General features: G+C 43.0%; 1 protein-coding gene across 5 annotated transcripts in view; it reads right to left on the bottom strand.

Moving 5' to 3' along the window:
• Positions 1-27,786, bottom strand: part of ROCK2 (Rho associated coiled-coil containing protein kinase 2) — a 262,565-nt gene that overhangs the window by 26,784 nt on the left and 207,995 nt on the right. For 4 of the 5 annotated variants that reach the window (XM_040348580.1, XM_040348581.1, XM_040348582.1 and 1 more), the window contains exons 15-27: positions 27,076-27,322; positions 25,603-25,709; positions 23,774-23,933; positions 20,478-20,638; positions 19,595-19,779; positions 15,787-15,856; positions 13,669-13,772; positions 11,735-11,921; positions 9,927-10,020; positions 8,526-8,620; positions 7,121-7,300; positions 4,567-4,735; positions 673-864 (exon numbers count right to left, since the gene is read on the bottom strand). In XM_040348580.1, coding sequence (XP_040204514.1) covers positions 673-864; positions 4,567-4,735; positions 7,121-7,300; positions 8,526-8,620; positions 9,927-10,020; positions 11,735-11,921; positions 13,669-13,772; positions 15,787-15,856; positions 19,595-19,779; positions 20,478-20,638; positions 23,774-23,933; positions 25,603-25,709; positions 27,076-27,322 — 1,951 coding nt within the window. The remainder of the gene's footprint in view (positions 1-672; positions 865-4,566; positions 4,736-7,120; positions 7,301-8,525; positions 8,621-9,926; positions 10,021-11,734; positions 11,922-13,668; positions 13,773-15,786; positions 15,857-19,594; positions 19,780-20,477; positions 20,639-23,773; positions 23,934-25,602; positions 25,710-27,075; positions 27,323-27,786) is intronic. The other variant, XM_040348585.1, reaches the window with a different exon arrangement.

Here is a 27,786-nt window from a genome sequence, read left to right as displayed (position 1 = left end):
GAAATACAGCAGTCAGCCGCACTAAAGAACAGAGTCATTTATCAATAAAAGTGTAATAAAATAAGAAACAACAGCCAATCAGATACCGACAGATGAGACAAATAATAGTTGTTATCTGATTGGTAGCTGTGGAACAGCACCTTCCTATAGCATTGTTTCTCTAAGGTTTTATTCACTATACTGTTTTAGAATATTCTGACTTAATTCTCAGCCATTTCTCTCCTATTTACATACTGGTTTTAAAACCTGCTGGTTTTATCTTGACGGTCTAGATCTACATTGACTGTGTAGACATGCACACAGTTTTATGTATCCTTCAAATCACATGCAGTGCCAACATCTATTTTGTGAAGTACAATTCAATTCATCGGAATGAAGCCTACACACTAGCTTACAACCTAGAACACCCAATATGGCTTTCTATGGCAATTTGACAAGGTTTATGACGCCTCTTTATTAGGCTGCCAGGTACATTTTAAATTTGTCGAAAAAGGGTTCCATCCAATCTAGAAAATACATGCAGTCAGTATTTGTGACATGCTGATTCCACACCAGCAAATGCATGGAAAAAGTGTTAGATCTGGACTAACGACAAAAAAGTTAGGGATCACACAGTGCAGTAGAGTGTTAGGGGGCCACAAGGTGCAGCGGGGTGTTGCATAGCGATGTCACCTTCATTGTCATCGCTATCAGGATCTGAAGGGGCTTGTGCACAAGGTATGGGCTCCTCCTCTGAGTCCCAATCAGAATCAGAGTTGAGAAGCAAGCGGGAACGGGAAGGCCTAGTGCCAATGCGGACAGAGGTAGAGGAACGTTGGTAGGAGAATGACATGGACTCCGTAGTATGGGACTGAGTGATGTGCACTGAGAAGCCGGCACAGAACCGGAGGAAGAAGTGCAGAGGAGAAGTTAAAAATACAGGATGTAAGAAAAGAAAGGGAGGAGAAAGAAAGTTACATCAAACAAGTCTTAAATACAAGTGAGCATCTCAACATTTTTAGCAATCACAGTCCTGGAAGCCCTTCTAACTCTTACTTTTGACTTCTTTACTACACACAGTTTTAAAAAACTAAGGAGAACTAAAGTGGGTGTAAAAAAAATATAGCAGCAACTAGTATAAGTGGGGGAAATAAATTTGAAACACATCATCTGATGGAGGCCACCACTATCTGTATGCAAGTTCTAGCAGAGCACCCTTACTTGCAACAAACGCAACAGGTCCCACTGATACTAAGGCCAGACAGACTGTTCGAATCTCGGCTGCTTCGAATCATGTATGGGCAGGCTGAATGAATGTACCAAGTTGAGCAATCAATTAACTTGGGTACAACTAGCCTGACAATTTTTTACATGAGATTATCACTAGCGGCTGCTACAACTGCTAGCAATATTCACCGTCTGCTCCTAGGGAAGCCGTCCCTGCCGGGAAAATGCAATAGCTCAGTAGGAAGGATTTCACTGTCTGAACTGTCTGTGTTTATGGGGGAAATCAAGTGAATTTCTGTCCTGCAACCCATGGTTGCAGGACAGAAATTTGCTCCGTGTAAGCCTTGATTTAATTATGTGAGGCCTGGAAAAAAAAAAGGCTGTGACAAAAACGAATAAAAAAGTGCTAATAAATAATAAAAAAAAAAAAAAGACAGCCCCATCTGAAGATTCTGAGAGAGGTATTGTGCTTTGCGATTTGCCATCAACTGTTTTGACCACAATGATGATATGTCATTGTAAGAATACACTCCTTTTTAATATATATATATCACAATGATGTACACCTGGATCATTGTTGGACTCCCTTACTAACAGAAGATCTTCACAGCACAGACTCCAAGTTCCAGTCTGGTTTATTATTACAGATGCTTTGAAAAAATATATATTTTTTCAACAATTAACTACTTTTTATTCAGCATCATTTAAAATTTGTATTACAATGTGTTCTACGTTCTTTTTAAACAACTGCTTGGAAAGCCCTAGACTATGCTATCCCCTGTATCACGGCTGTTTACAGGGTTTATATAAAATCTTTAGGGTCAGTCTTCCTAAAAGTGATATTATATTTATAGGCAAAGCAAGGTGGGTTGCATCAATAGCTGGGATCTTATGTGCCTTTAATATTCCCAACAGCGAGATCTCACTGCCATAATTCTTAAAGGGGTTGTAAAGGTTTGTTTTTTATTTTGTAAATAGGTTCCTTTAAAGCGGAGGTTCACCCAAAAAACAAGTATATAACGTTACATTCTGTATACCTCAAACATGTACAGAATGCTGTTTGTTTTTTTGGGGGCTATTTTTCGCTATTTTTCACCTGGCTTCCGGGTACTAGCTCCCGCGGGAATAGGCGTTCCTATGCAGAGGCGCAATGTCATGTGGGACTTCGCCCAGATGATTGACGTGCCTGACAAAAACTTCCCCCGGAGGATAAGGTGCGTCACGAGTTTCCGTAACTAGCCGAACTGCGAGTCGGCTCTATAAGGCGCCTGCGCAGTCAGCTCTACATGGCTCCTAGTCAGTGCGCAGGCGCGGTATAGAGCCGACTCGCAGATCAGCTAGTTTCGGAAACTCGTGACGCGCCTTATCTGCCGGGGGGACATTTTTGTCAGGCACGTCAATCATCTGGGCGAAGTCCCAGAAGACATTGCACCACTGCATAGGAACGCCCACTCCCGCGGGAGCTAGTACCCGGAAGCCAGGTGAAAAAAAAAGCGATAATACCGTATGTACACCCCCCCCCTCAAAAAAAAAAAAAAAACAGCATACTGTACATGTTTGAGGTATACAGAATATAATGTTATATACTTGTTTTTTAGGTGAACCACCGCTTTAAGCTAGTGCATTGTTGGTTCACTAACCTTTTCTTTCGATTTGCCTTCTAAATGTTTTTTTTCTTTGTTTTATTTGTAGGAATTTCTCACTTCCTCCTCAGTAAACTGTTCTGGCTGACTAACCCCCAGCCAGAACGGCTCGGATGATGGGGTCAAGCTTACGGAGGAGAAATAGGAAGTAAGAAATTCAGACAAAGAAAAAAACATTTAGAAGGGAAATTGAAGGAAACTGAGGAAATTGAAGGTAAGTGAACCGACAATGCACTAGCTTAAAGGAACCCATTTAGAAAGTAAAAAACAAACCTTTACAACTCATTTAACCCTGTCCACCTGCAAGTTTTCAGTGTTTCCATTTAACTTTGTGTGTTCCAGTCTCCCCTGCTGCATTCTTTTAAAAAAAATACATCTTTAAAGTGCTGGAACCATCATAATGGTCACAGCAGGCATGAAGACACCGGAGTAAACAAGAAAAAGAGATATAGTGCTAGCAAAAATTGTGGAGACTTTTGGAAATTTTAATGTTTTGCAACTTTGCAGGCTTATAGGAAATTTTATTTTGTATCAAATGCAAAAGTTTATATGTCAGTACAAAAAAAAAAGTTGAGTTATGTAAAAATCAGCTTGTTTTGCTAGAAAACAAATTAGAACCCCCAAACATTATATATTTTTTTTAGCAGAGGCCCTAGAAAATAAAATTGTGGATTTTTGCAATTTTTTATATCACCTGGTATTTGCACAGCGTTTTTTTAAAGCGGTTCTCCACCCTAAAGTGGAGTCCCGCTGATCGGAACCCTCCCCCCTCCGGTGTCACATTTGACACCTTTCAGGGGGAGGGGGGTGCAGATACCTGTCTAAAGACAGGTATTTGCACCCACGGGCAAAAGACAGGCATTCCGTCACATCCCGTCTGTCCCCCGTTGTGTGCTGGGAACACTCGGCTCCCAGCACACAGCGGGAGCCAATCGGCGGGCGCGACTCGCGCATGCGCCGTAGGGAACCAGAAGTGAAGCCGCAGCGCTTCACTTCCTGGTTCCCTCAGCGTGGATGGCGGGGGGAGCAGCAGAGAGACGAGCGATTGCTCGTCCTCTGCTGCGATCGGCGCTGGACTCCAGGACAGGTAAGTGTCCTAATATTAAAAGTCAGCAGCTGCAGTATTTGTAGCTGCTGGCTTTTAATATTATTTTCCCGTGGCACATCCGCTTTAAATGCTATTATTTTTGGAAACATACACTTCAATGAATTTCAATGTACACAAACACAATATCATACCCAATTTTTTGGTAAAATATAAAAGATGGTGTTATGCCGGGTAAATAGATACCTAACATAACATAACGTCCGATGGGATGGAGATCCCGGAAAGGCACCAGCAGGTGTGGCGTGGGGGGGGGGGGGGGGGGGGGGGCACCGGCAGGTGTGGCGTGGGGGGGGGCACCCCTCCCCCTAACTTTAAAATTCATTTTTTTTGTATTGAATTCAGCATTAAATTGTCTTTAGAGTAATATATCAACATTTGCACTTGGTACAAAATAACATTTCCTATAAGCCTGCAAAGTTGCAAGACATTAACATTTCCAATAGTGTCCACAATTTTTGTCATCACTGTATATGAAATTGAGCAGCGTTTTAAATTTCAAGCATTTGCCAAAAATTTGAATAGGATTTTAGGGTCGACTGATCTTTTAAATTACAAATATTTTGAAGTGTATCCTAGGCTGTCTTATCAATAAAGTGGGCAGAGCCTTACCTGGGAAGCCATCATCATTATCGGCATCACCATGCCCGCTGCCAATACTTGTGCTGTCCATTCCAATGTGGATTGACTGCAGCTGTGACCGGAGCTGCTCAATGTCGCTGTCTTTGCTGTCCATCGCCATCTGTAGCTCAATGCGAACTTGGCTCTCATCTGCTATTTGCTGCAGAGAAAAAAAAGAAGTGACACAAGACAGACTGATAAAAAATCAGAAATGAATAGTAAATTTGTATTGCGTTTATAATAGGATAGCCAACTGGCACCCAATCAAGACTAGTTGTCTTTAATGGGGAGCTCCAGTCTACTGTGTAAAAATTAACAGTAAACAGCAACAAAAACTGTAGCCGCTGACTTTTAAAAATCACACACTCACCTGTTCCAGGATCCAGAGTTGTGCTCACCCCAGCCAGTTTCACCTCCCGTCTTCTGTCTCTGGGATCTTAACTGTGAGCACCCAGCTGCGACAGCTTGCGGCTTCACAGCCGGATGTCCGCTGTGCATTGTGAATGGTCCTGCAGCCTTCTAAGAACCTGTGACATGTCCCAGAAGACTGCAGGGAGGGAGGGGGAAAAGAGAACTTACCCTCTGATCGCCTAGGTGGTCAGACCAGAAGTGGGAGTAAGGAAACCAATACAAATTTTAGCCTGAGCTCAACCTTTAAAGGAGTTCTCTGACCTAAAAGTTTTAACCCCCGCTGTGCCCGGGCTGTAAAAAAATAGAAAATAAACTGTCACTTACCTGCCTACGATCCCCCGTTGTTCCGATATCGCCGTCCCGTTCTCCGGTCCCGGGCCCCTTCCGCTTCCTGTGTGTCGGTGACTCATAGTGCGCTCAGCCTATCAGTGGCCGCGACGGGACATTGCTGCGGCCGCTGATAGGCTGAGCGCACTATGAGTCACCGACACACAGGAAGCGGAAGGGGCCCGGGACCGGAGAACGGGACGGCGATATCGGAACAACGGGGGATCGTAGGCAGGTAAGTGACAGTTTATTTTCTATTTTTTTACAGCCCGGGCACAGCGGGGGTTAAAACTTTTAGGTCAGAGAACATCTTTAATGGCCTTGTCCTTCCCTGCTGATAAATGGAAACGCATGCACCTCAGCCCCTAAATTATTGAATGGTTTCCTAAATCTGCTACTTCCTTCCATATTCCTTATTCAGAAGTGCATTCTGCACCAATTCAAGGAGCTCTTCATCTCCTCTGTATAGTAAAGAAAGCCCCTCATAAGAGAAATGTGTGGGCTGCCATTGATGACTTTCCTCCCGAAAATGCTAGTTACCTGGCTGTAACGCTGAGAGCACTTTCTAAATCACTGACTCAAAAAGTATAGCCATATGGAATTCTGACTTTTCTCTGACTCATTTGTTACAGGTCTGCTCCAGCTCAGTGACTTGGCAGTGCTGAAGCCTGACAGCTGCAATTCTCAGCAGGAGGCCAGCAATAGCTGCTTTCATGTTTTCCCCACAACAGGTGCACTTTAACAAGATCAGAAGCTACATATCTTACCTGCAACTAAGGATGAGCTCCGGCGTGTTCGCACAGCGCACATGCAGAGCCCGCCAGGAAGTCAGCACTGCGTTGCGCTAATCACAGGCAGGGAGACAGTTCCAGATCTCTGCAGCTGTGCATCGGCACAATGTCTCCCTGCCTGCGATTAGCACAGCGCAGTGCCGACTTCCTGGCGGGCTCTGCTCGTGGGCTGTGTGAACAGGCCGGAGCTCATCCTTACCTGCAACCCCGCAGAAGAAATTTCAAACTGCAATTAAAAAGTAGAATGGATCTATGTAAATGATAATTTTATTGCAAATGGTTGGATTTTAGGATGGTGATGTCAAAGAAGCTTCTAGTTGGCGAGGTTATGTTCTATACATTCAGATTTGCACAAAATAATTGTACTAAAGGAAAACAATCAGGGAAAGGCCGAGGCATCGTATTTTGCACCATGAGGGATTGAGCAGCCAAACTGACAGCCCGGTCCTGCAGATTACACTGAGAGATCATGGCTCTCCCTGTATAACCAGCAGTATCCTGCTGTCCGTGTGACAGGTGCCCACTCTGTATCAGGAGCACAGCTACCTGCCATCACAGAGCCCCGAGTAACTACACAGGAGGAGTTGAATTCTCCCTTTGTAATCTGCAGGATTGACCTATCAAGTTTGACAGCTCAAATCCTCCTCTGCATTAATTCATTTAATACAAAGCAACTATTGTAGCTTTCATTCACGAATTACAGTTATGTGTAAATAAAAAATAAAACAAAAAACTTTAAAATATTTTAGCCCCTTATTAAACCCCTATTAGTTTTTACTAATGCATTCTATTCTTTTCTAAATATTTTCATTTTTTTTCTGATTTAAAAAATAAAATTGTATGTTGATGTGTTAGATTTGCGTTCATTCATTTATATAGCACTAAAGTAAAAAACAAAGCGCTTTTCACCAGAATCATGATTCCGGTACCATTATAAAAAGGGACATAATAAAATTTGTAAATAAAACGACACAATCCTTTATGTGATGTCAACTACAAAGAACGTGACGCCTTACCGCCTGCATCTCATTCATCTCTTTCTGATACTTGACAACAAGGCGACTGAGTTTTTCCCTTTCCGATTTCAAATCCAGCTGCAGCTTCCTATTCTCCTTCTCCTTTCTACGAACATCTGTGTCCGCTCCACCTTTGGTAGGAATTTTCCTGTTCATGATCTCAGCCAGTTTGTTCACAGCCTGCAGAGAAATGTAATGCTCACAGTGAGGAAAGCATGAATCGCAATTTTATTACAAAATTCTAAATTACTTTCACTTTTAAATTTATGTAAGAGAATAGAGGTCATTTGTACATTGTAGAATTGTACTGAACCTTAAAGTGGAGGTCCACACAAAAATGGAACCTCCGCTGTCCGGATTCCTCCTCCCCCTCCGGTGTCACATTTGGCACCTTTCAGGGAGGAGGGGGAGCAGATATTTGCACCCACTTCCGGGCATAGACCCCTGCAGTATCTGCGGGGGTCCCCCCCCCCGCTGTCTTCTGGGAGGCAAACGGGTCCCAGAAAACAGCAGGTACCAGTAGCATTGTGCAGCGCGAGCAGCGCATACACATAAGGGAACCAGGAAGTGATTCCCTTACCGAAGATGGCGGCAGCAGCACACGAGAGCCGAAACAGAGATCAGCTTCGGGTGCCAACATCGTTTAAAAGTCAGCAGCTGCAGTATATGTAGCTGCTGACTTTAAAAAAAAAAAAAAACGGCGGACCTTCGCTTTAAAGTGGTTGTAAAGGTAAAGAACAAGTACAAGTTACAGCCTGTTCTATTAATCTCTCCTACACTGTGTAATTGCTTTTTTAAAGTGATGGCTCGAAATACCTGATCTTTGCTCTTTAATGTCCGGTCACGTTCGAGCTACAGAGGGAGGGTTCCCCCTCTGACGTCAGCCGAGAAAGTCACGTGACCGCTATGACTATCCAGAAGAGATCAAATATAATGTATTTGCAGGACTTGTTTTACAAACACATTCACACAGTGTAGTAGCGATTAGTATAAAAGAGGAGCTGGCTGTAATTGTTCTTTACTTTTATTGTCAGCTACTAATAGAGGCGGGGAAGGGGGGGGGGGGGGAGAGACGGCTTACACACACAGAAGCTGACAGGCAGGGAGGGAGGGGAGAAGGAAGGAAGGAGAGCTGTAGATGACAAAGGCACATAAACTGACCACGGTAGTCAGGGCTCAGCAGCCATGATTATGGTGGTCAGCACACAGAGGGGGACACAGGAACAGACAGGATCAGCCAGGTTTTTTCACAGCTTAGAGAGGGACAGATCAGACAGAACAAGCACTGTGCGGTTTCATCAGCTATAAGGGAACCGGATCTCTTTTTTTTTTTTTTTGCGTCACAACCCCTTTCACTAACTGGATGGACCCAGTATTTCAATATACTGAAGAACTGGTATAATACCTGAGTCTTTAGAGTCCTCTCAGTCAGCAGTTGCTTCTCATATTGTGATTTAATGATCAGAACGCCGCTTTCTTCCTCTCTCAGATTTAGAATCTCTGTACATGGAAAACAAGATACAATATTAGAAAATAAAAATGTACTTTATATAAATGTTTATTATACTATACCTCCATTATGGAACTAGACTAGATTAATGTGGGACTTCACTTTCAATCAACATTAGGTATTTTTATTCTTATGCTGCTAGCATTAGTAAATAGATGGGAATGTAGATCATATTTACTTGTTTAAAACTTTTTTCTTACATTTCTTCAGTTACTTCCTAGTTTCCATGGCAAGGCAAATGATGTCATATTTCCCAGGAGTCTTCAAAAGGGGAGATGTTGTATTCACAGCTAAGCACACCCTCCTGCCTGCCTGTTTGAGCCAACGTCAGATGGATTCCAGAAGTAAATGCTACATGGCCATCTGTCTACTCAAGAGGTTTTTTTTTAAGTTTTCCTTTTAGCAAAATAAAGCACTCATGGATGGATGAGTGTTTTTGGGTTGTGGTGATCAGATGCAGTATAGTTCCACTTTAATGTGCCTGTCATTTTAGCAGATAAAATTGCTGCAAAAATGAAGGTTATAGTGTATTTTGGAAGGCAGACACATCATAGTCATGAACCTATTGCCAAGGTGAGTCTAGGAGATTAGACTGTTGGAGAATTATGCATAACCTAAGCAAAAGCTGAGGACTCACTGAGTAGGGTGAGGTTATAGAGGGGACTTTTTATATAGGTAATGTTTTATTGACTGTGATGGTAGGCGTTCGGCACCTTTAAAATTCCCATATCTTACTCATTTGTGGGATCAAAAAGGGAACAAAGGCTAATTCAACTACTGCAGGCCCTAACTGCAAAATAATACACTTTATTTACTGAAAAGACATCCATGATGTCCGCCTTCCCTACCCTCCTTCACAGCATTAGGTTTAGTACTATAATACAAGTAGGCTTTAAAGGGGTTCTTGGCCCCACTATACATAATTATACTATACTACAAAGTCTGCCCCATATTCCAACAGGAAAACAACTATACCAGAATGGGTTAACTCCGTTATTAGAAGTTAAAGTTGAAAGATACCCTGATGAAGTATGGGAGTCTGCAATCTCTGGGATCTCCTTTTGAACATACTAGCTGCCTAACAGTGGTGCTGATTCAATGACTTTTGTCATTTTGACTCGATAGCCAAGAAAGGGTATAAACTTCAGAAAATCAATTTCTTGATCTGCATGTACAGCCCACCTCAAAGACTCAAAGTACTGCACTCAGCCTCGCTAGTTCCCTTTAAAAGCTGGATATAAGCAGTGTCAGGAACGGGTAATCAGAGAGAGGATTTCTATCATCTACTACACTTACGTTCTTGGGAATCCTTCAGTTTGTTGTTCAGCTCCTCCTTCTCATTAGCCAGGTTGGCCACATCAGTAGTTAGTGTCTTGTTAGCATCTTCAAGCTGTGGTGAGAAAATAAGTAGTTGATCAAACCTAGGCAGATGGCAAACCTTCCGCATAAAGCCCCTGAATATGTTACTGCCATTTCTGCAATCTGTAGACTGACCTAGACTTGCGACTCGTGGGTTGAGTGAAAAAAAAAATGACAGTTCAGGTCGGAGCCACTGTACTAACAATCTGATGTTAGTACCACAATCTCCTATGCGGTTCTATTTTGTTCTGACAGGGGGACGGCCCCCGTGCCAGAACTCTACGATCAGCGCTCTTAGATGAGTAGCAGACCCCTTTTCGGTCGTGCCCCTTTGACATTCGGCTCGTGTGTACTAGACTTTAGACTAATATCAAAAACTATACCCTATTTATGGCAGGCGTTCGTTCATATCAGCAGAGTTTAGTAAACTGTTAAAGTCAACCAGTGGCAGCAGATTGTGCAGGCTTCAATTAAAAAAGAAGTAACTAGGCACACTGGGCTTCAAAAACTTTTAAGGGCGTTTGGCTTTTTTTCTTCTGCCTCTAAACACCCCACTATGTTAGCCTATGGGGGTTATTTACGAACGGCAAATCCACTTTGCAAAGTGCACTTGAAATTGCACTTGGAAGTGCAGTCGCTGTACATCTGAGGGGTAGATCTGAAATGAGGGGAAGCTCTGCCGATTTTATCATCCAATCATGTGCAAGCTAAAATGCTGTTTTTTTATTTTCCTTGCATGTCCCCCTCGGATCTACAGCGACTGCACTTCCAAGTGCAATTTCAAGTGCACTTTGCACTTGTAGTTTGACAAAAGGAGATTGGTGGGACTTTAAATGAGGCATGGGAAAGTGCCTCCATCCCGGTTATAGCGAGCAAAGAGGGGACAGTGGGACTTTAAATGGAGCAGTTGTAGTTTGCACTTGTAGTGCAAAGTGGATATGCCTTTCGTAAATAACCCCCTATGTGTCCATGCACACATAATCATATACAGGGGTTTAGAGGCAGAAGAAAAAAACATCACTTTCGCGTTGGAGAGAGAGGAGTGTTTATCAGAAAAAATGCCCAAGGCACCTAAGCACATGTAAATGCGCCTAAACACTAGGCACGTTTAGCACTTCAGCATTCAATCGTTTCAGTGGCCAGAATAAAGGAATATTCTGGCCAATGGAATGAACAAGCGCCAAATCACTTGATGCGTTTATCGCATTTGCAAAACACAGCATTGGGCGTGTTTTTAGGCTGCTTTTCTCCTGCCAGGAGAAAGGCATTCAGACGAGCTGGGGAAATGCCCAGAGTGCATGAGGCCTAAAAGACCAATGCTTAATATTTTATTTTGGATGAATGCGGTTAAGATAAATTGGCTTCTGTCTCTTGAGGCCCTAGTGATCAGATCACTGCCCTTCAGTTCTCAGTTTTTAAGAGGGTCTCACAATCACCACGTTTCCTTTACACTATGAAGATTGCAGCATAGGAAGAGAGACTCCCTTGTCTAAGAATCCAGCACATTACTAAGCACATGTACATAAACCCAGAACTGACTTAATAGTACTTGACTGCGCTACCCAACCTAAAGGTGGCAAACACACTAGGTAGATTTTGTTATGGCATTAGCCAGAAAACGTCTCAGAATTTTCCTGTTTTTGGCAGACCGTTCTCATTTGGTAAGCTGTACTTTTTATCAAAATACAGATTCCAATGAAATGACTGCATACATGCCCCACAGTAGCCCACCCGCATGTACGTACAGAGCTTATAGTAGCATATTTCTCAGCGAGCTCCTGTTTGTGACGAGCCATCATTTCTTTGATCTCCAGCTCTTTCATGATCTTCTCCTTCTCCAGGTCAGAGTATTGCTCCTCAGCAATGGAGCGTGCCAACTGCTCAGAGTCCGCCTTGGTCAGAGTGATCTCCAGCTGAGCGGCCAGTGAATCTCTGAAAAGAAAAACCATATTAGGCCATATTCACACCTGCGTGACACAACTCAGACACGATGTGTCATGCTTTTTTTGGCATGTTTGTCAAACGACAGCATAGGGAATCCTTTATTTCAGGTTAGTTGCCTTACTGTACTGTATACGTTCATGTCGGGAACAAAACTCAAACAAGTGAAGTCGGGACACCTGATCTGTATAGTTGTTTAATAACAGTGACCAAGTGGTTGTAAACCCTTACATTAACCCAGTGAAGAGACTAGCCACAGATAATATAGAGGTGAAACATAAGTTGTATCTGTCTATCTGCAGTCTTTTTTTCTCTACATCTGTTCAAAGAGCTGAATTTGTAAGCTTGTCTGAGAGTTCAGAAAAAGGGGGCGAAGAGCAGAAGTTACACTCGGCAGAGCTCATTAAAGCGGTGGTTCACCCTCAGTGACACGATTTTACCATCGAGACAGGCATTGTAGCGCGAGCTACAGTATGCCTGTCCCGATTTTTTTACCCCCGTACTCACTGTGTACTCGTACATTATAGATTTCGGCTCCCGCGGGGAATGGGTGTGCCTATGGAGAGGGAGGATGATTGACGGCCGGCTCTGGCACGTCACTCTCCCCGAAGACAGCCGGAGTAGGTCTCGGCTCTTCACGGCGCCTGCGCACAGGCTATGCGCAGGCGCCGTGAAGAGCCAAGCCTATTTCGGCTATTTCCGGAGAAGCGTGACGCGCCAGAGCCGGCCGTCAATCATCCTCCGTCTCCATAGGCACGCCCATTCCCCGAGGGGAGTCGGTATCTTCGATGTACGAGTACACGGTGAGTACGGGGATAAAAAAATCGGGACAGGCATACTGTAGCTCGCGCTACAATGCCTGATTTTATGGTAGAAGAATTTTTTTTTTTTTTGGGGTTTATAGGGTGAACCCCCGCTTTAAGGAGATCCCTGAGAGCTGATTGGAGGGACGAGACACATCCCCTTTCCCACAGCTCACAGAAACAGGGCTGGGGCTGTCAATCAGGAGCTCCCTCCTCTGTCACCATGTTTCTCTTTGTGTCAGGAAAACTTGTCAGAAGTGATTCATGCTGATATTTAGAGGCACAAAGCAGCAGACAAATGACACTTTGGCTTTTGAGACAAGTACACACTGTAGAAGGGTATTATTTGTTCATATTTCATGTCTGAGGATAACAGCCATTTTAACACATGATATGAAGTAAGAGAACAGGGGCAACCAGGACATGAAAGCACAGGCAGGAATAAAAAAAAAAACCTTGCATAGGTTCTGACTTTTAAGAGCCCTTTCACAGGGGCCGCGTTAGCAGTAAAGTGTCGCTAGTGTAGCAGTGCTTTACTGCCGTTTTAGCGGTGCCATTTAGCCGCTAGCAGGGTGTTTTTAACCTCCGCTAGCGGTCGAAGGCTTAAATACGCCCGTGTAGTGCTGCTGCCGAAGCCCTTTGGCAGCGGTGCCTATTCATTTCAATGGGCAGGGGCGGTGGAGGAGCGGTGTATACACCAGTCCAATGATGCTGCTTGCAGGACTTTTTTTTTTTTACGTTCTGACTGTGCAGCGCCCCACTGTGAAGGCACTCGTGCCTGGCGGGCTCTGCACGTGGACTGTGCGAACACGCTGGAGCTCATCCCTATATGGGAGAGAGAATATAAAAAACCTGCACACACTAAAACCCTGCAATCTGCTGTCAACAGACATTCAGCACAGACATCGAACATCAGCACTGATCAGATATCTCACCTTTCATCCTGGAGCTCCTGCACCTTCTGCTGCATGTCCTTACACAGCTTAACCTTCTCCTCACACTCCTCCTTTAATTCCCGCACCTGCGTCTTGTACAGGGTCTTTAAAGGGGCAAAATGAAAAATTATTGTCAGCCTTAAATGTCCATTCAAACACAAAATTACGTAAACTATCTAAGCACATCATAAATGGCATATGTATTAAAGGCTTTAAAAATAAGCGCTCTAACAGGGTTTTATTTTGGGCTCTAGGTGGCAGTGTAACATCTTACGAGACACTAATGGGCATGAGTTCTTACTAAAGAGTTATTTCACCATCACTTCCAATCAGGTTCAAACTTTTATTAGAGACCCGATGTTGGCCGAGAAGTAATTCCAGTCCATAGTAAGAACATTTTAATACATAATAATACATACTACTGTAGTTAAAATCGAAAAAAATGTTTGTTCCTTCACCAGAATCCTATCAAATGAATAGAACTATGGGACCCACAAATGTACTGCTGGGCAATGCCTGGGGTCTTGACCTATAGGTTGATAAACTGTCCAGGTGATTTTCCCACACTCTACAACAAGCATTGCTGTTATCCATCCCTTGCTTAATAATGTAACATTACATCATAGACATGTGAAGCAAAGTGGCATATCCACGTATGTGTGTGATTTAATGATCATAAGTCTTTCACACCATCCAGTTATGACAATAAATCTGGGAGGGTTATGTAGTTGGGGACCATTTTTTCTGTGAAAGATCTCAATCAAGGGCACAAGCCAGCTCCATATAATGGGTTAACATATTAGTCCTGAATGAAGTCTTCTACACTGGTGAAGTACAGAGCTAGCATCCAACAGATCATACTTTTATTCTAGTACAAAAAAATACTAGTAATGTAAAAACAACCGCATTAAGTTTAGATAATTTTATAGAATATGTAGGTTGTGGTCTATAGACTGCATACAATAATTCTAGAAGAGCATCTGTAGATGTACTAAACTTTTAGACCAGTTTCAAACAACAAGTTATTGTAAATCCTGAATTCCTATTTAAAGCAGCAGTTAACTACTCTTTATCACTTGTACTTACAGGTAAGATTATAACGGGGCTTACCTGTAGGTACAGTGAATATCTCCTATTGCAACTGCTGATGCCTCTCGCACATGCACAGAGCACCGTGCCGCAATAGTGACTCCTGCGGAGGCCATCGTGGCCCAGCTATTCAAACAACCAGAGCGTGAGGACCCAGAAGGGAGATTGGGCATAGATATAAGTGCCTGAAGCGGTGACAGCGTTCCCGCTGGGGGGCTTCATTTAAAGAGGTTGTAAACCTCTCTGTGGAAGTCGTACCTATAGGTAAGACTATATTAAGGTTTACCTATAGGTAAAGTAAATATCTCCTAAACGTGCGCCGTTTAGGAGATATTTACTATGTTTTGCACCGATGCGGTCATTGGCGCATGCGCTGTGAAGAAACGGCGGCTCCTGCGTGCATGCTTCGGCCAGTCACAGAGCCGGAAGTCCATGGCCCCAGAAGGAAGAGGGACGAACGTGGATGCGGCCTGTAGCGTGGATGGGGCAGGCTTTGTTTACGGGTAAGTGTCACATAATGTGCTAGTATGCAATTATGCTTTTAGTTTGCAGGGGCATCAGGGTTAACTTCCTTTTTAAGAGGTTAGTCTGTCATAATGTGCTAGTATGTGATGGATATTAGCAAATTATGACAGTAACCTGCCAGGGGGGCAGCTATTATTTTTTTTTTTTAATTTATAACGGATTTAAGGCAGATTACCTAAAGCTGACAAGGAGGGCTTTATTAATTCTGTTTCCCTTTGCCTCTATGCGCCTGTGTGAAACTGTCACAGTCATAATAAGTAAAAGTAATCTTGTTGGCAAGCTTTCATATATAAGCTACATAAATCTTTTGGCATCATAGACCAAGGAAGACATACTGATTAAGGATTCAAAATACAGTAGGTGCAGTTGGTCTGCCCATGACTGCCAAGATGGTGGGGCATATTAGTGAAAGGTGTAGCTCAAAAACAACTAGACACTAATATACCTTCATGTATCCCATAGATAAAAAGAATATGGCGGGTTTAACTAAACCAGAATACTTACAGAGAAATATTGCTCTGCCTCTAGCTGGTCTTGGAGTTCCTTCATTTGGCCGTCTGCATCTTGACGCTCTCTATACAAAACAGAAGTACATTTTTTTAAAAGCGCCACTCCCCATCTACACAATGTAATGGCTTCCGCTCTCTTAAGGCTTGCTACTTCTATGCTATCCTCCCTTCTTAGGGATACACACAATTACTACAACTCCTTTCTGATTCAGAAAAAATTACATGTGCCAGTAGGGAAACTGCGATTTTCAACAAGATCAAATCTTTTCTGATACTTCTGAATTATATTCTGGTTAAAATGAATAAAACAAGCTACAGCTGATAATGAAATGTTGTGAATATCAATTGTTAAATTTATCACACGTTGCTACTACAGGAAATCTAAGGAATTGCAGGCAACAAAACTTTGCAGACTGATAAAGGAGTTAATGTTTAGCAATGAATCTACTTCTCCATTAACATCTACAGAAGAGTGTTTAATCACTAATAGAGATGAGCCGAAAACCTGCCCCGTTCGGTTCGCACCAGAACCTGTGAACAGACCAAAAGTTTGTGTGAACTTTAGAACCCCGTTAAAATCTATGGGACTCGAACGTTTGAAATCTAAAGTGCTAATTTTAAAGGCTAATATGCAAGTTATTGTCCTAAAAAGTGTTTGGGGACCTGGGTCTTGCCCCAGGGGACATGTATCAATGCAAAAAAAGTTTTAAAAATGGAAGTTTTTTCGGGAGCAGTGATTTTAATAATGCTTAAAGGGAAAGTGAAACAATAAAAGTGAAGTAGCGCTTGTTTCCCGTGTTTAGAACTGTCCCTGCACAAAGTGTAATTTGTGAAGGAAATAAAGTCATTTAAAATAACTTGCAACTATAATGAATTGTCGGCTCCCGGCAATACAGAGAAAGGTCATTTATAAAAAAAAAAAAGCGTGGGGGTCCCCCCAAATTCAATTACCAGGCCCTTCAGGTCTGGTATGGATATTAAGGGGAACCCTGCGTCAAATTTAAAAAAAAAATGCAGTGGGGTTCCCCCCAAATATCAATTCCAGACCCTGCAGGTCTGGTATGGATTTTAAGGGGAACTCCACCTCAAAATTTAACTTGTAAGCAGCAAGTGTAAAAAAAAAAAAAGGGTTAGTCTTTAAGTGGTTAAACTGACCTCATTTACAGACAAAATGTATTCATTTGTTCTTAAAGAACCATAAGATACATTGTTTCTCTTTATCACTGTTGATAAACATTTGCTGGTGTTCTATCAAAAAATCCCTCCCGTAGGATAATGCCTCCAACAGGTTTACACATGTGCAGTACGCAATGTCACTCCAGCTGATATGACATCAACACAGCGCATGCGCAGATAGTCGGAGACAGTATCTGATGATCTGCAGAGCCAAGGGAGAACATACTTGTCAGATTCTGCCTCGCTGTTGCGGGGCAGGTTTTCTGTGTGTTGCAACCCGCCCTTAGACACAGGAAAAACCCGCCATTCAACACACACAAAACCTGCCGCTGAACACACACAAAACCCGCCACGCAACAGGGAGGCAAAATTTGATAAGCAAGTTCTCCCTCGGCTCTTTGCAGATCGTCGAATAATGCCTCAGACGATCTGCGCATGAGCTGTGTTGATCAACACATCAGCTGGAGTGACGTTGTGTACTGTGCAGACCCATCGGAGGCATTATCCGATGGGAGACAATTTTCGATAAAACACCTGTTGAGATTTTTTTTTTTTTTTTCCCACAGCACTGAGAAAGGCTCTGCATTTGTTTAACATGAATCAGGGAAATGCTGTACTGAGATCATATTTTTTTTAACGATTAATTGTGCAGCTCTAGTATACATATACAATTTTTTTTTCATTCAACCAGTAGGTCGAATGAAAAAACAAAAAACAAAAAAACTGACAGATCCCTGCATCAAAATTTCATGCAGGGATCTCTCCCGCTGTTCTACTGTATTCTGACCAGGGGTCCTCCCCCCGTCAGAATATACAGAACAGGACTTGCAGCCATTGGCACTGGTTTTCTAGCATGACTGTTAGACCAGCTTCTGTTGAACAGAGCGGTACACACATATGGAAATTCAGACGTTCCTGCTCAACTTAAGAGGTGTGTTTCAGTCAGCAGAACATGAGATAAGACAATAGTCCAGTGGCCAGCACATAGCATTGCTTCTCATCTTTCCTTATACTACTTTCCTTGTTAAAATGTGACAGGGAAGGTTCCCCAAAATGGCTGGTGGTACCAAAAACACAATGGGCTAGATTCAGAGAGAGATACGCCGTAGTAACTCTGAATCTATGCCGTCGTAAATTTAAGCGTATTCTGGAAACCAGATACGCTTAAATTAGGCTAAGATACGAGCAGCGTAAGTCTCCTACTCCGTCGTATCTTAGGGTGCATATTTACGCTGGCCGCTAGGTGGCGCTTCCGTCGATTTCAGCGTAGAATATGCAAATGAACTGGATACGCCGATTCAGAAACGTACGTGCGCCCGGCGGATTTTTTTACGTCGTTTGCGTAAGGATTTTTCCGGCGTAACGTTACTCCTGCTATATGAGGCATAGCCAATGTTAAGTATGGACGTCGTTCCCGCGTCGAATTTTGAAAATTTTACGTCGTTTGCGTAAGTCGTTCGCGAATAGGGCTTTGCGTAAATTACGTTCACGTCGAAAGCATTGACTTTTTGCGACGTGATTAGGAGCATGCGCACTGGGATACGTTCACGGCCGGCGCATGCGCCGTTCGTGAGAAACGTCATTTACGTGGGGTCATGTTTTATTTGCATAAAACACGCCCACCTCTTGACAATTTGAATTCTGATTTACGCTACGCCGCCGCAACTTACGGAGCAAGTGCTTTGTGAATACTGCACTTGTCTCTCTAAATTGCGGCGGCGTAGCGTAAATAACATACGCTACGCCCGCACACATTTACGTCGCCCCTACCTGAATCTAGCCCAATGTGTACTTTTTAGCATAACATTTGTCATATTTCTGCTTGATGTATATGTGATTTTTAAAATAAGTATGGGCAAAGCTCTTTTGGCCATACTACTTCTGTAGGTCACAGGAATGCACTTCATATTATTGACTAGTAGCTGGCTTGGCCTCTCACCGCACCGATGTAGAGCCTGAGCCAGCCACTCCTGCCCGCTACACAGTCCAGCACTCCAGTGAGCGCTGAATGGGCAGAGCAGAGAGTGGTGACTGACCATCACTATTCTGTGCTCAGAGCGGACCCGGGCACAGAGCGATCAGCAGTCTTTGATAGATTAGTGCTCGGTGTTGAGATGGTGGAGCATTGGATGGATGCTGCATCTACATAGGCAGGTGTTTATTTTTTTCAAATCCCGCACTTTTCTTATAATACGCAATTAATGGTGACATTTATAAACTCACAGGTAATTAATCACTTAATCCCATTGCTGCAAATCTCCCTGCCAATGTTTTCATAAAATGTATTTGATAAAATTTAAGCGCCTGATCCCAGAATATTTCTTGCAACTAAACATAAGTGACCGGAGTAGACCAAGCCATTCAGCCTAGACTGGATTGTGAATTTGCCACCAAATGCTCCCTAGCAAATAGTCAGAGTTGGGTTTTCTGTATAGAAAGCACAGCATACTAGTGTAATGAGCAACTGCCAAAGCACCCATTGGCGTAAAAATAATTTATTCAAGCTTAAGATTAGAAAAAAAAAGTACTGAAAATTCCTATACTGCTTCCCTCCAACAGACCTTTTGACAGTCCAAGAGTTTCAGCCTACCACAAACCATGTTGTCTAGGAAATTGATGTCACTTACTTGCGCAGCTCAGAGTTCTGTTTTTCAAGGCTCGCTCTGATCTCCGTCAGGTGGTTGATCTCTTGCTTAAGCTGTTTCTCAGACATCTTTAGGCTGTTCACCTGCTGCAGCTGCATCTTCAAGTCGTTCTGAGTCAAGCTCCTCTTCTGCGTCTCCTGCTCGGTTTTTAATGTTAGGTTTTTAACCTGAGGAGGTGGTGAGAGTAAAAATATTTAAACACTCTTAGAATGAGACACATAATATGTGAGCGGTAATTCACTGTAAGCTTAGAAACACGTATAGACTCGAGAATGAACCTTTTTTTAAACGAAACATAACATTACAGCTCCAAAACACTAATGCCGCGTACACACGACCATTTTTAATGGTCTAGAAAAAAACGTTTTTCTCAACCCGATTATTGTTAAACCCGGCCTTGCCTACACACGATCGTGGAAAAAAAATGCTCTAGCAAAGCGCGGTGACGTACAACATGTATGACGGCACCATAAAGGGGAAGTACCATTCGGATGGCGCCACCCTTGGGGCTGCTTTTGCTGATTTCATGTTAGTAAAAGACGATTTGCGCTTTTTAGTCTGTTACAGCGTGATGAATGTGCTATCTCCATTACGAACGCTAGTTTTACCAGAACGAGTGCTTCCGTCTCATAACTTGCTTCTGAGCATGCACTGTTTTTTTCACGTTGTTAAAGCCCACACACGACCATTTTTACGACGTTAAAAACGACAACGTTAAATACAACAACGTTTAAAAAAAAACACACGATCGGTTTTAATGACCATTTTAAAAAAATAATCATTTTTTACATCCCGAAAAATGGTCATGTGTACGTGGCATAAGCCTGTGCTACAACGCACATTTAGCCCTTTTTTTTTTACTTACATCCTCAGCGAGTTTGTCCTTGTGGGACTCCAGCTCATTGATCTTTTGTTTGGCTTGTTTTAGATCACAGTCCAGCATGGAGCACTGCTTCTCTGCCTCCAGCAGGTTGTTCTCCAGCTTCTGTTTGGACAGGCGCTCCTCTTGCAGCTTCCTTTCCATGTCTGTGGGAAGATAAAGATCCACAATTGGTTAATACTGCTAGGTGCCAATCAGATATTACCAATTATTACAAATGTTGCAAATAGGTAATTAATTCCTTCAATGTTCTATCAGAGAAAACTATTGTTTCCAGCAATCCCATCAATTTTCATGCTGGAACTTACCCATCACAAAAATTAATATGTCCTCACGAGGCATTCTATCAGTGGCGGCTGGTCCTCAAAAACCCCCATCAATTGCAGCCTCACTGTGCCCATCAATTGCAGCCTCACTGTGCCCAATTATTGCAGCGCCCCTGTGCCCAATTATTGCAGCGCCACTGTGCCCAATTATTGCAGCGCCACTGTGCCCAATTATTGCAGCGCCACTGTGCCCAATTATTGCAGCGCCACTGTGCCCAATTATTGCAGCGCCACTGTGCCCAATTATTGTTGTTTCAGCCAATCAGGTGACAGGTAACAGACCCGAGCACCTGATTTGCGATTCAGTGTGAACTGCGAGCGCCCAGCATGGAGCTCACTGTTCACCTTTTTTGACCCCTATTAGAGCCTAGGGCTGCCGATGTAATTCAGGTGACCAAAAAGGGGCCAGGCGCCTGAATAGGGGGTGTCAGCAGTGGCTATAGCTAGATTCATGCAATTCATGAATCCATCTATGGCGATAGAGGGGGTGGATGGAGAAAGGGGGTGGTGCCCGTATGGACGCACCACCACTGCATTCTATCATCATTAAAATCAGATGACATTCTATCATACACAGAGGGCTTCATAAAATGGTCCATTTTGCAACTCATTTTAGGGTCTGTGTAAAGTACATTTGTAAGCCATTTTCTAAGCATTTGGAATGCAATGATTGAATTTTTGGATTTATAGAGTAGTAATTACTCATGTTTATCTATTGATATCATAGGGATAGGTAAACACAGGTGATCACTACTCTACCATATTTCAGCAGCCAATAAAAATGCAAACAAAACATCTCAGTCCCTCTGCACATGCCAGGGTACTAGGTGTAATCCTGGACTCTGACCTGTCCTTTCAGCCCCAAATCCAATCACTGTCCAAAATTTGCAGACTTCTCCAAAATACGCCTTTTCTAGCCGTTGACACTACTAAGCAACTTATCCACTCCCTTGTTATCTCTCGCCTTGACTATTTTAACTCCCTCCTCATTGGCCAACCTCTCCGCAAGCTATTAACTCTTCAGTCTATCATGAATGCCGCTGCCAGACTCGTCCACCTTGCCAACCGTTGAGTGTCGGCCACTCCTCTCTGCCAATCCCTCCCATGGTTTCCAATTGGCTTTCACATTGGGATTGCAGATGCAGCTTCTTTCAGGAGCTTTTTTTTTTTTAACGCTAAAGCGCATGAAAAATGCCCCAGTGTGAAAGGGGTCTTAAAAAGGAAGGTAATCTAATGACATGTTTTAATGTAAGATCACCCAAAAACGAATATGCCATTCAGGGGTGGGTGCTGGTGGGTTAAATCATATATTGGCTCTTCTTGGGCTCCTTGCAGTCAGATCTTCCAGCTGAAACTCTCTACAAGCAGGTACTGGTAGGCCAATACTCACAGAAAAATACGTACATAAAAAGTTTTCTCAAAGCAGAAAGGGTCGCTGGGGAAATGTCGTTTTATCATTACATGCTTTAAGTACATAGAAAAGAAAAAACAGTGGGTAGGTCAAGAGCATTTTTACATATCTCAGAGCCAGAATGCCAGCTCATGGAAAATAATGTCTTGGTTTATTAAGTTGGTTTATTAAGTCCCACCAACCTAGGTCTGGCAGCTCTAACATAATTGACAACACAGGGGTCACAAATTCAAATAAGCAACTTTAGGCAATGCTATCTATGTGTGCAAACCTCTTGAAAAGCAGAAAGGGTTAGTTCATAAACATCACATTTGCATGGCAGGCCCTTATTTAATATACCCGGGATTAAAGGTTAATATAGGAAGGGTTTAAAACAATCTAGACATAAACAGAACGTTTAACAAATTGAGCTGAATTCCATCCAAAGAGTCTGCTGGGTGAAGACTGCGTGGCTTTATATGAAGGATGCCAGGCCTGAACCTTGCAGACCGTGAGTGTTGTTTACTTTGGCACAGGTATAACTAGATCTTTGTGTCTTTGTTCTGTAGTGTGTGGGGTCCAGTCATGGCAGAGAAGGTAGGATTAAGCCCCGTGTATGGCTCACAGGAAGAATCCAGACCCAATTTCACCCTTTTCAGTCCACCCCATGGCTGCACTTAAAAAAATGAAGACCAATGGCATGTTGTGCGTCACACTTAAGGTATTACAACCATTTCCCAACATAAAACAGCCTTTCAAAAGGACAGGCATTTAAATACCAGGAACTATTAGAAATTATGTTTAACCACTTGTGGACAGCACACTCCTGGGTGAATCTAAGCAACATCGTGGAAGGAGTGTAGACACACACATGAGTGGATCCACAGCAGCAGCGGCGTCCATACTCAGATTGTCAGTTTTATGCGATTGACCTTTTATTTTATGAAGCACTATGGAATTTCTTCTCAATTTCCTCCTGAGCTATTATTACGAAATATGAACATCTAAACTGGGTCTTGGTGGAGATTTTCTCCTTTAAGGGGCTGTGGGTTTTATCTGCCCATATCAGGTCTAATTAATAAGGTGAGTGCATACTATGAGTGATATCTAGCACTGCAGGTTCTGTCCATGATAGTGCAAAAAAAAAAGTATCACGGACAGTACTCAGTTTTCTCTATCACAATTGCACCAATACGGCAACAATCACGTCACGTTCTTTAAGACTGATATATTTTGTTTGACTGTCACTTAAAAAGCCAGACAGTTGCTGCCATGTCAACTAACTCACAGTTCTCCAGCTCCTGAGAGTGTATAACAGCATAAAGCAACATTATTAGAAGGAATGTACATTAGGAGAATAGGAAAAAAGGGCATAAAAAGCAACCAGTTGATAGCAGAACTGACAGTTTGGAAATGAGCACAACAGTATCTATCTAGAAGTTAGCAGCTACAGTATTTGTAGCTGCTGACTTTACATTTTTTTGGGGGGAGCCTGGAGCTCCTCTTTAAATTCATACATTTGTAGAAGCAATCGATGGTAAGGAAGATTTCAACAATCAATCTACCTTTCATGGCTTCCGATTTTGTCTCCTCAATAGACTGGTAGATTTTGCTCTTGTCAGCCAGTCGTGCCTTGGTGGCTTTGTGTTCGGCTTCCTCCTTCTCCACACATTGCTGCAGAGCTTTCAGCTTGTATGTCATGTCAATCTCCAGGTTGTTCTTTTCCTACATTCACACACACACACAATGGCATGGTTAACAAGCAAAGCAAGAACATGGCCCTGATTCCTCCTGTATTTAACTGTATTGTAAATGTACTGTCTGCCCACATGTTGTAAAGTGCTGTGCAAACTGTTGGCGCTATATAAATCCGGTATAATAATAATAAAAATAATAAGTGTTCCTGTATGTCAGCATAAAAATTTAATAGGGGAAGAGCACACATCACATAGACGTTTCTCAGTATCCAACAATGATACCAATATCTTCTATTAAAAGATCCCAGAATGGTTGAAGTTCCAGTAACATGATCTACTATGTTCCTGACCAGGGGCACATGTTTTGCTAATGTGCTGCATTGCATCAGTAGAATCTTTAGGCAGAACCGCTTAGTTTCACAAGTGCTCATAGTAAAACAGTGCTGTTGACATCAATGCCCCAAAAATACAATGCAATGGCATACTACATAACCTATGCCCAGAAATAGGTCACATGACAAGAACCAGAGCATTTCAGGATGCTTTTATTACAAATAAATGGTAACATTTTGGGATACTGGATATGTGTATCTGTAATATGTTCTTTTCAATTATTGCACTAAACTCCCAGATCATTGGTACGCAAATATAGTGAAAAATAAACATCACAAATTCCCACCAGGAAGCCGACACGCCGCATCGCCAATCGCAGGTAGTGAGACATTTCCCAATCTGTGCAGCCGCGGATCGGGAAATGTCTCATTGTCTGTGATTAGCGGAGTGTAAGCTTCCTAGCGGGGCGCGGGCACGTGGAGTTGCAAACACGCCTGAGCTCATCCTTACTGAAGACTGATATATAGAGGCACAAGGGATGCAGACTTTCATAGCAGGAAGGAGCCAAGAAAATGTTATGAATCAGTACATGGACACAGCAGATACTTATCTGTGCTGATCTCTGCTAATGGAGGAGAAGCGGGAGAGATGCTTGAACAGTCATCATTATCAACAGAGCCCAACAGCTTCACACAGATTTAACCCCACAGCTGCCAGGGAGAGAGCCTAGCAGGAGGAAACAAATAACCCCTCAATGGCTGAGCTCTTTTACTGTGTAACCAATACTTGAAAGTAGGGCATTACAGTAAAAGTGCCCAGCCATTGAGGGCTTAATTGTATCCTCCTGCTAGGCTTTCCCCCTGGCAGATGTGGGGTTAAATCTGTGTGAACCTGTTGGGCTCAGATAATGACAGTTCAAGCATCTCTCCCACCTCCTCCTCAGTTTTCAGAGATAAGCACAGATAAGTGTAGGTGGCTTTCTCCAGATATGAAAGTATGCATCAGTCTCCTGGGGCTGGAGCTTCTTTCAGGAGCGATCTGTGATTGGCTGTGGGATGCACGCCACTTCTCTCATGCCCATGCATAAGTCTCCTAATTAGTCTGTCAGTCACAGAAATGGAGAGGTGGCGTCACAAATTTTGTTTTGTGTGTCGGTTTTCTTTACTGTAGGATATCGGAGAGGATTGTAGATGACTGGCTGCTCCTTTACAGACCAGACTGGGGGCAGATGGCTTCTATTGCTTTACTGTGTGAGGTAGACCGGTTATTTCAATTTTGATGTTTCGGGTTTACATCCACTTTAAGCTGATTGATACTAAGTTTGTATATAGTGTAACAAAACAAATGCTGGTAATAAATGTCACCTTCTCCAGGGCCCCATATCGCTCATGTAGCTGTCTCTTCTCTGACTCTGTCCGAGCCTGGAAATCCTTCCCTTTCTTCACGTCCTCCTCCAGAACAGATATCCGAACTGCAGAAAAGCACAGAAGAAAAAGGACAGACATCAGCCAAGACAGCCAACTGCCATTTATCCCTCATGGTCACTAATGGTCAATAATAATTTGTAAACAAAACTTTACTGAGAACATGTACCCAGCTGTTCGAATTTCTGAGCTTAAAGGGGTTGTAAAGGTAAAAAAAATGTTTCCCTAAATAGCTTCCTTTACCTTACTGCAGTCCTCCTTCACTTACCTCATTGTTCCATTTTGCTTTTAAATGTCCTTATTTCTTTTGAGAAATCTTCACATCCTGTTCTTCTATCTAACTACACGACGTAATGCAAGGCTTTCTCCCTGGTGTGAAGAAAGCCTCTTGAGGGGGGAGGGGGCGAGCAGGAGTGTCAGGACACTCTCTACTTTGCATATAGAGAAAGGAGCTGTGTGTTAGTGGGGGTCCTGACACTCCTGCTCGCCCCCTCTCCCTTCAAGAGGCTTTCTCCACACCAGGGAGAAAGCCTTGCATTACGGTGTGTAGTTACAGACAGAAGAACAGGAAGTGAGGATTTCTCAGAAGAAATAAGACATTTAAAAGCAAAATCGAAGGGTGAGGTAAGTGTAGGAGGACTGCACTAAGGTAAAGGAAGCTATTTAGGGGAAAAAAATTACCTTGACAACCCCTTTAAGTCAAGAGTGTACTGTCCAAATATTCAGCATCCTCATGTAGTCATGGAATGCATGCGTGCATTAAACTATCTGGTGGAAGTGCAGTTCTTTCTTGCTGCCCATTTTTTAGCTTCTCCCATCAAAAAAAAAAACCCAAAACAATCTGACCTGCGCCTTATTTTTTCTCCTCCCAACACATTCCACCACAAAGTGGAAACATGAAGTGAAGAAAGCATTTTACCTTGATTTACCATAAACAACATGTCTGAATGAGGCCTAACTGACCCCCTGGATAAAGCCTATTCCCCAATAACTTCAACAGATAAATATATTAAATGTTTGGAGGATTTAGAGCAGGGGTAGGCAACCTCTGCCCTCCAGCTGTGGTGAAACTACAAGTCCCACAAGACATTGCAAGACCCTGACAATCACAGGCATGACTCCAAGAGGCAGAGGCATGTTGGGATTTGTAGTTTCACCACAGCTGGAGTGCCAAGGTTGCCTACCCCTAATTTAGGGGCTTTGGCCTTAAGATAAAAAGAAAACAGTGTATATAGGCCTGTTAAAGGTCGCGTTGCGTGGCAAAAAAAAAAAAAAGAAGGAAATATTCATAAAGAATTGTCTAATTACAGCTATCAGGCCAAACAAAGTCAACTTATTTTGCTTTCAAACTACAACATACTTCTGAGTTTCTATGAAAGTTGAACAACAAGACTTTATTTTAAACGGCCATACCCTGAAGGTCACTGATGATCTCTGAGCCTTGTGTTTTATCTCTCTTTTCAGACTCCAGAGCAGACTGCAGGTTGATGTAATCTTTCTCTAGCTTGAGTTTCGCATTCTCCAACATGCATGTCTTATCCTGAAGTTCCCGATTATTTGTTTCCAGCTGCTGAATCTGTTTGGACATTTCATTTTGCGTTTTTCGTAAACGGGCGGCTGTATCAGACTCTGTCCGCAAGAGAGCATTGGCCTCATCCAGCTGGAAATAAAGGGGTAAAGTTAGGTGCCTAGTATGAGTGTAAACATTTATAGGTAGATTCAGGTACATTGGATTATAGTTACGGCGGCGTAGCTTAGCCTGTTTAGGCTACGCCGCCGTAAATTAGCTAGGCTAGTAATGATTCTCAATATACTTGCCTGCTAATATACGGTGGCGTAGCCTAAAGCGGGCGGGCGTAAGGGCGCCAAATTCAAATGTGTTGGAGGGAGGCGTGTTTGATGGTAATGAGGCTTGACCTCACGTTTTTTATGTTTTTTATCACTGCGCATGCGCCGGGCGCCTACATTCCCCAGTGTGCATTGCGGCTACGTACGTCGCACGGGCCTATTGATTTCGACGTGGACGTAAACTACGTAAATCCCGCGGACGACTTACGCAAACGGCGTAAAAAATTTGAATCTCGCGGCGGGAACGGCGGCCATACTTTAACATTGTTATTCCAC

Source organism: Rana temporaria, chromosome 4, assembly GCF_905171775.1.
Source record: "Rana temporaria chromosome 4, aRanTem1.1, whole genome shotgun sequence".
In the NCBI taxonomy this organism is placed as follows: Eukaryota; Metazoa; Chordata; class Amphibia; order Anura; family Ranidae; genus Rana; species Rana temporaria.
This window is presented reverse-complemented; position numbering and strand designations above follow the sequence as displayed.